The 12,746-nt window shown below is 41.7% G+C and overlaps 1 protein-coding gene across 1 annotated transcript in view; it reads right to left on the reverse strand.

Moving 5' to 3' along the window:
• The window catches only part of scarf2 (scavenger receptor class F, member 2), a 20,333-nt gene extending 9,530 nt beyond the window's left edge, over positions 1 to 10,803 (reverse strand). Inside the window, exons 1-9 of the mRNA XM_023417161.2 lie at positions 10,092 to 10,803; positions 7,523 to 7,581; positions 7,313 to 7,414; positions 6,190 to 6,709; positions 5,441 to 5,659; positions 5,085 to 5,213; positions 4,636 to 4,739; positions 3,204 to 3,318; positions 2,791 to 2,888 (exon numbers count right to left, since the gene is read on the reverse strand). Of these exons, the coding sequence (XP_023272929.1) occupies positions 2,791 to 2,888; positions 3,204 to 3,318; positions 4,636 to 4,739; positions 5,085 to 5,213; positions 5,441 to 5,659; positions 6,190 to 6,709; positions 7,313 to 7,414; positions 7,523 to 7,581; positions 10,092 to 10,201 (1,456 nt within the window). The 5' untranslated portion in view covers positions 10,202 to 10,803. The remainder of the gene's footprint in view (positions 1 to 2,790; positions 2,889 to 3,203; positions 3,319 to 4,635; positions 4,740 to 5,084; positions 5,214 to 5,440; positions 5,660 to 6,189; positions 6,710 to 7,312; positions 7,415 to 7,522; positions 7,582 to 10,091) is intronic.
• Between the last annotated feature and the right edge of the window lie 1,943 nt (positions 10,804 to 12,746).

Below are 12,746 nucleotides of genomic sequence, written 5' to 3' on the forward strand. Positions count from 1 at the left end.
GGGGGGTGTACAGACCTGGGGCAGTGGAAGTCTAGAGGCTAGAGACCTGGGTTGGAATAAGAAGGCTGCTAAGTTCAAATGTCTGGCCCAGCTGTGGAAATCTGGGCACAGAATGGGGGATATTAGTTGCCAATAATAATAAGAAATCAATATGTTTCAGCCTTAAATAGCCCATGTCAGGGTTACTGGATTGCATGTCTAAACAGTTTAGACAAATACATTACACATCCAACATGGCCACCTCAGAGCCTACAGAGCAGACACTGATCACTGTTAACTGTTAACACATACTCTATTAAGACTTTTTCTGCCTTTTTATTAGGCAGCTCACAACTGCATGAAAGTGAATCTGAGAGTGTTACTGCAAACACATTTCCAAACCCAGCCAACTTTCCCTGGATAAATAAAGATGAAAAAAGCAGGTGGTGCAGCTCTCAGCACTCACCCATGGGGGAAGCATTTGGACACAGAGGATGTAAGGAATGCCGCACAGACGCGATCTGTAGGGCGTGGAGTAAATATGCTCAGAATGGAATGCCAAACTACAAGCAAACAGTGGTAGTTTTGCCAAGAGGGGAATAGGTGACAGTGTGTTCATGTGGCTATTTCTCTGAGGCTAACTATGCTAACAGGGGAGCAAATGTTGTCTTCCTCCCCTGCTTCCCCCCACGTTCCTTTTTCATTTTCTCTTGCCACATCTGTTGCCACTGACCCTGGTGTGGATAAATCACAGTTCTGACACGGACTGGGGTAAATTTGACCACTTCCTGTTTCCAGCCCCTTTGGGCCCCCTCTGGAATGTGTATGTGTGTACGTACGTGTGTGTGTGTGTGTGTGTGTGTGTGTGTGTGTGTTTGTGTGTGTGTGTGTGTGTGTGTGTGTGTGTGCGTAGGACTGTGGAGTCCCAGTCAGCGTTAGGCTGTCCTAATGTTGGCAGACCATGTTTGTGTGGGTAGCCCAATGGAAAGGAAGTAGAAGACAGACATTGCTCAATTGTAATAGATAAATGGGTCCATGTCTAATTTGTTCTCTGAAAATGTAGTAATTCTTACTGTAAAAGACAAAAAAATGTTAAATTGATTATTTGTAAAGGTGTTTGACGCAGATGACATTTGGGATCTGGCACACTGCTTCAGGCCTTTTCTAAACAAACATACTGATGTCCCACACTGTCATGACAAAGGCAACTCTGTCCCAGTGTTGTATTTTGAACTGAGAAATACTGGAGACAGATTCTAGGTTAAATAATCAGCTGGATAACCGAGGAGGCACGTGCTGCTCACACAAGGGAAAGAAACCAGGTCATCATGTTTTAACTCCTTCCACACCACACTGACTTCAACAGACCTCACCACCCAAATTGTAATGTCACATAGTGACAATCAGGAAGCTCTGCAACACTGAGCAATCAATGTATCACTGAGTCTACAAGATGTCAGAAAATTCCCATTACAAGTCCTCAGAGTCCCAAGTCCACATCTTCAAATTGCTTGTTTCAGTCCAAAGATTTTCAATGATACAAAACAAACAAGAGCAGCAAATCACTGTATCAACAGGCACTGTTTTCTTGATTAACAATAAATTGACTGTAAAAAATGGCTGTACATTAAGTTTTGGTCAGAGGACTAATCATTTAATTGACTGATTGCTTCAGCACAACTGCAAATGTCATCCCAATATTCTGTCAGTGTTAGGCATGATTGATATCCCACTTCAATTAGGGAATAAAAAGCTTTGCACAATAATAGCTCATCTAAGAATAATTTCATGTATTGAAAATATTGGATTTCTCATATAGAAATTTGTATATTACAGAAAAATATTGCTGCTGTTGTCTGGTAAGTACATAACAACACATTAATCCTGGAACTGCATGTACAGTCCCAACAAAGAATAATCATTATATTGTATAGAGATAAAAGAGATGAAACATCTGCAGCTAACGGGGTCAAGAGGTCAGTTTTCCAGATAACTGTATTTTTAAAACTACCTAAGAAAAACATTGAACAAAAACAGCCATGTTAAACCATGTGTGATGGGGTTTAAAAGATCAGCATATCTCCTCTGTCTGCTATAGAGAAAAGGGGTCACAGACAGATCTGTCACACACCACGAGACCTCCGCATGGAGAGCAGCAGAGCCGCAGTGTCCACCCAAACAGTGCGGCCTTTGATAGCACGTCACTCACCACCACCCGGGCCCCCCGACAACCACTGGCCGTCTTTTAATAACACAGCCTCCTCGTCAGCCCGAGAAAAGACGATGGAAACGAGCAAAGAAAATGGGAAGAAAAAAAAAGCCCCAGTTTAGGGTTGTAATAATATGAACACATGGCATTTGAGGGTGCCAAGAATAATAAGGGGCTCTAAAACCAGTGCATTCCTTTCAAATGAAACCCCATACTCGCCTGGCAGCCACCATACACTTTTCAACCCTATTCATCTTCTAAGAGGCAGACTAAGGTAGCACTGAAGTAAAATGCTCAATCTGACTGTCATTGTCTCTGCCGTGTTCAACTGAAGACATTTAAAAGCACTAATAGCCACAGTTTTTACATTCTCTGACATGTCCATTGTTATCTCAAAATCTCAATAAGTAAGTTAATTAGGCATTGGCTATTGATGAAGCTAAGAATGATGTGACTTTCTTTAACTTAACTCAGCCACTTTAGCATACAGTGCTGTACAAGCACCAGAGAGAAACATTACATAAACTGAAGCAGCTTCCGGCAGCTCTGCGGTGGAGTATGAGAGAGAGAGAGAGAGAGAGAGAGAGAGTTCTGGGGCTTACCGACTACTTTGGGCAGTTTCTGTCGCCTCAGTGGAATACGGGGAAGTTTAGTGCTGATTCGGCTGAATCGTCCACACAGGATCCGCTTGGCTTTTTTGCTGTTGGTAGAGTTGTCTTGGTTAGGATTGAAAAGGGATGACGCCATGGAAATCCAAATGAATCATTCAGAAGAGGCATATTAAACCTGGCCCTGTGCCTCTTTTGAGGGCTCCCTGGCTGCTCACATTGCTACGTCAATACATAAAAGAACTCAGAATACATCTTATATGCATTTACTCATTTACCATCCTGGTACCTGTGAAATAAAGCAGAAAAGATTCTCTATTTTTCATAACCTATTCAAACCTCCTCCAAATAGGAACTTGAGCCCCCATCGTGGACTATTGAGGCGAAGACACCCGTCTGTCACTCACTTGTGGTCGTCTTTGTGTCGACACAGGCAGCAGCAGCACAGCAGCGAGAGCAGGACAATCAGTAAAAAGGAGACCAGGGTTCCAGCCGCAATCACACCCATCCGCTGGTTGGGCTCTGAAAGACGAGATGCAGAGAATTCTGGGTGTGCCACACTGGCGCAGGGAAGCTCTGAAATGCCAGTTTCAACAAATCTCCCTCTCTGTCATCGCAAGCACTAAAAAACATTGGCATGTAGAAAATCATCATGATTTACTAAAAACTACATTCAGACGACTTGAGTATGGGGTTAAACTCACTGTGCATCATTTTTATCGATGTGATAGTTAGCTTCTGCAATAAAGATAGAGCATATTGCTTCGTTAATAATTGATTCTCAGTAGCTGATCTGACATGAAGCATCTCGGAGGAAATGAGATTGCAATGGGCTGAAATTCCTCACAAATAATTCACTATTAATCTTATCTCTCTCCAGACACAGGATCACTTACCCTTTCACTGCTGATTTCCTGCAAGCAACTTCTTCCCTCCACCCCCCCTCTTTACTACACATCCCCTCACCGTAACTCGATGATTTATTAGCCCCCCCCCCCAAATGGGATACACCCCAAAGATGATAACTGCTGTATTGCATAAGTACGGACGACATTTGGCACTTGCAAGGACAGATGACACCAGAGGAAAGGCAAACCATCAGTAAAGGGGGTAAATAGTGGTGGTGGTGGTGGTGGCCCCTGGGTATTTGCAGCTGTCACTTGAGGCTGAGATGAATTGTTAGGCTGACTGGGTGTGGCATGTTGTTATTGCCGGTTTGTGAGGGAGGGGAGTAAGGTAAAGTGACAAGGTCTTATAATATCACTGACCAACCTCCGCCCGTCATGTTCACGGGCCAGAATCGCTGCTACCTACACACTGATATCCTCTCCTGCCTGCCTCCAGTCATCACTTTTTCCTATACTCTCTGTCTCCAAGTTCTTTTTCTCTTCTTACCCCCCCCACCCCCCCTCCCTCCCCCTCTTCCTCTCGCTCTCTCTCTAGCTGGACAGGAACAAAGCCAATAAACACAGCCATAAAAAGGACACCGGTCTGGGTCTGGAAACGCTATCAAGGCCCCGCTACGTTAACTCTCCTACTACACACGCTGACCTGAATAGATGTGATTGTTGGTACTTGGTGTATACAGCCAACTATTAGACATTTAATACACAGGCAGCACCAGTGGCATCTGGCTTTTAGGACAAACAGCTTTAGAGGGTTAGAACTGTTCCTGTTTGTGCAGTATGAGAGTAAAAAAATATCTGTTTTGTCTCAGAAAGAGGAGCATTACTTAGAAAAACACTAGTTTCTGACTGCTGCAGTTCACGGAAACCCCTTAAAAAAATCAACTCCACGAAGCATGTGGTTACTGTTGAAAAAAAATGACGGGTTTCTTACGAAGATAGCAGGCACCAGACACAGGATCACAGTTCTTGTCGTGGCAAGAGCAGGTCTGGTTGCAGTTCACTCCGTACTGGCCAGGTTGACAGGTCATATTGCAGCTTGAGTATCGAGAGGAGACAAAAACAACATCTGTTTAATGTCCATTCCAAGTGACAGATGTGCAAAATGGGACACGGAAAGAGGAAAAAAAAAACAAGCATTTTTTATTATGTGATGGAAGTTTATAGGAATTTTACTTTTCTATTCCCAGAGTGTGCTTTATCAGTATCTGTAAAAAACATGCCTCAGAAAACACAAGCTCACTCCTTCAGGTCCCAAGATATATAAGTGTGTGACAAATGCAATATGAAAGGCATCAATCCTTTTCACTACGCACGGTTTGATGCCCAGGGCCAAAAACTGAGGTTTTTTTTTTTTTGGATATTAGGTGTCTTATGACTTACTAGGTGCCGTAAAAGCCCGGGTCACACAGGCACTCTCCAGTGACAACGTGACAGATGCCGTTAAAACAGTGGCTGCAGTTGTTCTCACAGTTCTCGCCGTACGTGCCGTTGGGGCAGCGCACCTCGCACCTATGACACACACAAGGAATGCCATGATTGCAGTCATTTTCAAAATTACAAGAATGAGCAATTGGGCATTATCACAGTGTGGAAAATGGTATTATAGCAGCTACTACTTAAAGGCACAGCCATTATGTTTTGTTTTTTTTAAATGATAAAGCTTTATGGGAACAACACAATACTGGCATGTTTTGTACATGCTTCTTTTACAGTTGTGCTGTGGGTGTTTTTCGTACCTGTCCCCAATCCAGCCGGGGTTGCAGTGAGAGCACTTGCCATGAATGGGGTCGCAGTGGTGACCGTCTTTACAGGTGGGACACACTTCCTGGCAGTTTTCGCCAAAAAAGCCCTTGGAGCAGAGCTGATCACACCGTGTCCCGTTCCAGCCTCTGTCGCAGGTGATGCAGCGTCCCTCCGTCACCTTACAGGGCTGCTGGCCCTTGCAGTGCCCACACCTGTGGCCGGCCAAAGAAAGCAGAGAAAGGAATTCTCATTTATCTTGTTTACACAAATCTGATCCAAATGTAATGAAACCGTTAAGAGGATCTGAAACATGATGAAAGCCATCTGTATTTGCATGCTTTGAATTTTTGCTCTAATGATCATTTAAAGAGGGAGATAAACAACACTGAACTCTCGCTGTGTTCTTTTTGGTTCATAGCAACTGCATCGTGTGAGAACGGCCCGGTCCATGGAAGGTAAAGCACTTAGCCTGAATTGCTTTTACATGTTTGCTGATGATTATGGGATAATGTGAATACCAACTCCTAAATCTCACTTTATTATTGCTCCATTAAGTAACATGTTCAAATATTTTAAGGGTTATCAGCTGCAGCATATATCAAATCTTATTTCCTATCAAAACCACAAAACCGCACCATAATATGTATCGGACAAGGGACCTGAACATTAGGCATCTGTAAAACTGCATGTTTCCTGTGTTTTTGAAATGGTACATTTGCTCTGCCAAGTTTTTTCCCCCCACCTGTTCCTGCAGTTTTGACCATAGAATCCAGCAGGACATGGTTCCCTGCAGAACTTCCCACGGTATCCTGGTGTGCAGGTACATGAGCCATCGGCTTGATTGCATTTGCCGTGGATGCACTGGCAGTATCGCTCACACCGTGGGCCCCACAGCCTCTCGCGGCACTGGCAACGTCCCGTGAACTGGTCACACGGTGAACCGTTACAGTTACACTGGATTGCACAGTTCCTCCCCGTCCAGCCGGGGTTGCACATGCAACGCCCTGTCATGTTATCACAGATGGAGTTGATGCTGCAGTAGCAGTTGTTGTTGCACTGGGGACCCCAGACGCCGGGGTGGCATGTGCATTTGCCCGTCTCTTGATCACATTTGCCCTTTTGGCATAAGCATGCGTTCTCGCAGTTTGGTCCCCAGCGATTGTGGTTGCAGGTGCACTCGCCGGTCAAGTCATCGCACTGGCCGTTGGGGTAACAATTACACTTCCCCTTGCAGTCAGGGCCCCAGAACTGGGCAGGGCACTCTGTAAAAAGACAGTGATGTAATCAGGAAACAAGCAAGAAGTCTTTTGACTTGTTAAATATCCTTAAACAAGAGTGAGAGTCTACTGCCATGCTAGCAGCAGCAGTACCTATGAGGCTATAGATAGACACAGTAGAGTGCCAAATCAAGTCATGCTGATGTTTAGCAGGTATAATATTTACTGTGGTCACCATCTTAGCTTAAAAAATGAAGGAATTGTAGGTATTTGGTCATAAACCAAACTATTAGACAAATGACAATGAGCAATCCATCTTGAGGGGGAACATCAATGTGTTTACCACATTTAATGGCATCCGCTTCATGGTTGTTGAGACTTGAGAAAGTTACAGGATCAGTCATCAGATTCATCCTCTGGACACCATGAATAGTGGTACAAAGTTTCATGGTCATCCATCTAATATTCCTGGACCAGCTGACTGACAGACCAACATTGCCTTGTTGCTGGCATGATTAAAAACCCCAAATTCTACTCATCCTATAGTTTTCCATTTTCAGTCGAAGCTAAAAAATGTGACCTTTTAACATCAAAGCCAAGAGGCAAAAGGTAGAAATGCTGATAAAAAAAAGGAAAAATAATGCTTACTAGTGTCACAGCTAGCTCCAAAGTATCCGTGACGACAGCGGCATTCATTCGGCCTGACACACACCTCATTTTCCTTGCAGGTAAAGTTGCCTTCACAGAGAGCTTGAGTGGACAAGAACAGGCCACATTATTCAACTGGCTCGCACAATGAGCTGTGTGACTGTGCACTGATAAATTTTAGTGCTACGTTAATGTAAGGGTTGTACATACGTGTCAGGCATTCATCCCCTAGCTGCCCCCATCCACCGCAGCACACCCATCCCGATGACCTGGAAAAACAGAGTCGGAATGAGAGGGACAAGATGAAGCACCTAACTGAAATGCGGTCAAAACAAAAACAACATCCACACCCAACCCGTTCTTCTTTGATCTCACACTCCTTATTGATGTGGCTTCTGCAAACGTATGCCGGGCATGGTACATGACGCATATGCTTAGCACATGGTTGCATAACTTTCTGAATATGGGTCATTCACATCCAACTGTATTCGGTACTCAAAAAGGCCCTTAACCCCTGAATCGCCAGTTTATCGGATTCTTTGGCTTTCCACAGCCTTCGGGGAACACTGCAAGAGGAGTATGAATATTCAAGGGAAATATTTAGCAGCCACGTTTTCTGCCTGTCAGGAAAGGACGGATGCGTCTCTTCTTCCTCCCACGCCTGTGACCTCCGTGGGGCCCCTGCAACACGTCAGCTTCCCTTAAAGCGTTTGAAGATGGCAGTTTGCTTTCAGTCAGTGCGCAGAGAGCAGAGCTGGTTTTTTTAATCCTAAAATAGGCACGTGGTAGATAACACAGGCCTAACCTCTGTATGCTTTCACTTGTTATGAAGGAATAAATAAGCCTTTTACCACATATAACACGGCGTTGGATTGAACTTTTAGTAGCTGTGCTGCTCCAAATTCTGACAAACTCCAGATAAAATGTATGCAGTTGACCCTTGTTGACCTTTACCACACAGCCAGTCCATGTCTGCACTCAGGGAGAAAGATTACATTCACTTTTTTGTGCCATTAATGCAATGTTTTGAAGCAAAGCTGAGCTCCTGTTTGCCTTTCATTATTACATAAAGAATGTACCAACTAACTTTGCCAAGGATTTCAATAGCTGCTCTTTCACTGATTCAAAAACACATTTTTCTACATCAGTACTGAAAACATCACATGACTAACAGCTTTTTTTTTTTGTTCCCAAACAGTTTTTTAGGAACACGATTCTGGAAAACAATTAGTGTTGAAGGCATCATCAGTTAGGATGTATTGCCATTCCGGCTACAGCAGCTGATTTTGCAATGCTCAGACACGTACTGGAAAAACTGACTGGTGATGATAAATGCTGAATTACTTCCCTCTATTCATTTGATTCAAGTCAGAAAAAATAAAAACATAATAATGGGCATAATGGGAAAAACAAGCAAGCAGAGAGTGGCGAGTTCACTGCGATGAATAGTTGAATACTGGAAGGAGGGCAAAATGTCCTATATTATATATATATATATGTATGTATATATATATATATATATATATATATACACTGCATATATCACACTGAAAACTTCACAAAGCACAAAAATAGACTGTACTTTTTGGGGGTAAATGACAATTTGTTGCCCCGCAAAGCACAGGAAAATCTATGAGGTGACATGACAACTTCCAACTTTTGAGGAGCAGCTCCTGATTACATTGCATTTCATTCTGACTGCACTGAAAAAAAAAATGCAATGTGGCTTTTCTGATAAGCTATTTTCAGTTTTGCTCCAACAACTTTGACTGCAAAGGAAAATATAAAAATATTCTTTTTTTTTAAGTTTACAGAGTCATCAGTCCCAAATGTCTGTAAAAGAGGTCAAGTTATGTTACAGGAAATAAGAGATACTTCAACAAACTGTAAGCACATGATTTCTTATCACACATCTGTTACAGCATATTGGAGGTTGAGCCCTGGATTACATTTGCTGCTTCTTGCCTACCACAGTCTCAAAAGTCATAGACATCTGTCTAACAAGCTTGGACGCTGCAGTCAGCAATTGTGGACTTGGATGTTTTTCTTTTTACACTGCAGACATTCAGGCTCAGCTGTTTTCCTAGAGGTCATCAAGAAGTGCTTTTATGTGATTATTTCTCACATGCTTGATATTTATGATATCAACTGATAACCGAAATATGTTCTTTTAATAATAATAATAATATAATAATAACTTCTCTCAACTGTCCAAAACTTCAACCACAGTGTGGTTATCAAACTGTGCCACGAATGCTGTGAAGGTCAATCAGAGCGCCCCCTACAGAGCAACAAAACATTGCACTGCATCTGTTCCAGATGTACACATCTGTATAGCTGCTCTCTTCAATGGGCTCCTCCTCCTGCTATACAATGAACATGTTATATGTAGAAAGGAAAGAGGTCAAAGTGAAATAATGTGTTGAAAAATAACAGTGTTGCTAAGACTTCTTGATATATTGAAACTTTTAAAAAAGTTTGGTGATTTCACAACAAGTTAACGGTGACTCATTCTAGTGAGAACCGCTATTCGTGCAGACGGTCAACACTGCAAAAAATGTCAAAAGTATTAATCCCTCGTACTTAGTTTTAAAACACATTTTTCTTCAAAATAAGTGAGGAATGAGCAGATACCACTTGTTTTCCATGCAAGCCCAACTCTGGTTGGACTATTTTCACGAGAGAAATAAGGCAGAATGGGGCAGAACTTATAAACAAGTTGATTTTTCATTTACTACCAGTTGAATAAACCCTTATTTTCCTCTGCAGTGATGCTTACCCAGGTGCTTTGCATACATTCCTGCCTTTAGGGTTGAGTTCTTGGCTGAAACTTGAGCAAAAGAAGAGACAAACCACCGCAACGACAGCAAAAGAGTTCTTCACTTCCATTGTACAAGCAGCAGCATCCTTCTAGACGCCGTTTTTACTCCGCATTTCCCTCCTCCAGAACTAACAATGGTGGCTTTTCACTTGTGTTAAACACTCCAAATTTCTTTCACGCACATGATCCAGATGTATCTTGCGTTAGAAATACGAAATCCTTAGGTCTTTGAGGTGTTTTAAAAAGTCTTGCGACCACCTACGCCATCGAGAAACTCAGCAGCAACAAAAGTGTCCAGCGACAACAATCCCACCATGTGAAAAGTCACAAAACCAAAACTCGACAATCACAGTTTTCTTCATCAACCTTCTTCTCCTGCAGTGCGCCATTTATTCCATCAAAGTTTCTGAAAGAAGCCATCATGCAAAGCTGAAGGGTCCAGACACATAATGACACAGAAATAACTTTTTTCTTTTCCAATATAATGTCCTCAACGCGTGCGGAAACCTGTGGATTGATGGTAATCTTGACAAAAATATATTGAGACGAATTAGCTGCCTTTCGCTTTGTCCTCTCTGAGGAGACGCGCTTAATCCGTAACTTTTGTCCTCTCTTGCGCTCTCAGGAGTGGCAGGAGGGAAATTCCTGATTTGTTACTCTATCTTTGGCTTTGTGCGCCATGTGTGCGCCACCAAATTTACATACGCCAGTGTGCAACAGGGTCTGTTTTAATGGCCCTGGTTAAAAAAAAAAAAAGTCTTATGGACCAATTTATGGACAATTTTCATTTAAACAAACAAAACGTTAACGGAAGCAATTACGACGAAAAAGCATTGCTCTCATATGAAATGAAAATTATCACTGTTGTCACTATTGTCATTGACAGTCTTACATTTTAAGTGTTTGAAATTCATCACAAAAGATTTACAATTATATTTGTAAAATGATTTGTAGAATAGTAACGCACTTGAAAACACTAATTTACTGTAATCTTAATTTAATGCATGAAGAAAGTCTGTGTGCTTTTGAGTGTGGGGGGTGGAGGGGGCAGGAGTGCAACAACTACATGTGAAACAATGGCTCCCCCATCTGTTAACAGGAACAAAGTGATTCTGGCATATGGCACCTCCTGGATTAAATCTTGTAAATGCAACTCCAAGGTCTCCTCACCACTGACAGCGGTAGAAAGGAGCCAGGAGGAATATGTTTTTTTATTGATCATATTAGATGAATAATGACATCCAGTCCAATACCTTTTTCCAACAAATAGTTGCACAATCATACGCACACCTCATTCCAGTGGTAGGCTTTGTGGATCTCCAGGGGTCCTTGCAAGGATTTAAGTCCAAAATAAAGTTATTCATGACCCTTCTACAAAATGTTATGACATGTTTGTAATTTAATTCTACTAGTGTAATTCATGATCCATAAACAAAACCCACTGCCAAAATTTTAAAAAGACGAATGTTCATGACCAAGTTTGACAGGTCTTTTATAAATGACTCCAAAGTTATAAAGAATAATTATTTCAAATGTTGACTAATTCATTTGATGAAGAAAATACACAAAAGGTCTTTAAGTTAATGTGCATTGCTATGCCTGCCTGCAATTACTTATATATAACTCAAACATGACATTATCTGCATTGAAAATTATGCTAAAAAGGTAGAGTAGGCTACTCAGAGTAATTTATTGCTAATGTGGCCATGTGAGGGCAAATATGCGGCTGATTTACGGGTATCAGCAGCTCTCTCTCATTTTCAGTGCTTTCCAAAGGGGTGTGGTCTTTTTCCTTGTAAAATAGGTTTTTGAATTGTTTGTCTCAAGACAACCAGTGGTCTAAGAAATATCTAGGTCCTGTAGTACAAGTAGCTACAGTATATGACACAATGGATATATACTGAATTACAAGTAAAGAACAAAGGTCACTCAAGTAAAAGTCGAGTAGTGCTCATCATACAGAGTGAAATATTATATATTATTATACTAACATTCATATAGCTGATAATATTTATCATTGGATTACTTGCAGTCTCTGGCTTAGTTTTGTTTGTTGTTTTTGGTTCTTAATGTATTTATCTGACTTGTTTTCATGAACTGTCTCTATCAAACAATTTTAATGTTGTAACTGGACAAAGAAGAGCTAATTTGAACTAATTATAGAATACTGTTGGGTAACTTAAATAAATGAATCTGAATTGTTACTGCATGTTTTTGGTAGGTATTTTGGAGGTATTCTTAGCCCTAAGTAAAGTAGAAGTAACTTACTCAAATGAGTGCTGAAGTTGAAATTGTACTTCAGCATATGAAGCTACTTTGCTTCTGTCCACCACTGATAAAACCTTTAGCCTTTCTTACACTGCACCAGTGAAGTTGAGCAAATAGCTGAAGGTTTGATTAAAGGCTAGCTACAGTTCTCTACACGAATAACCTGCTCTTCTATAATTAGTCAGCCTACTCTCTGCAAGTTATTCAGTCAAAAAAAAAAAAAGAAGTGGTTGTTCACCTGTACAGGTGTGGAAAAAAGTTATGGGAGTGTTAGACAAAACTGTTGCGTCACAGGTTATCCACCAACCAAGTGATGCTAATGTGACTGTTTGGCTCGCTATGTGT

Source organism: Seriola lalandi, unplaced genomic scaffold (assembly GCF_002814215.2).
Source record: "Seriola lalandi dorsalis isolate HSWRI2012SDOR001 ecotype SW California unplaced genomic scaffold, Sedor1 jcf7180002054572, whole genome shotgun sequence".
NCBI classification, from domain to species: Eukaryota; Metazoa; Chordata; class Actinopteri; order Carangiformes; family Carangidae; genus Seriola; species Seriola lalandi.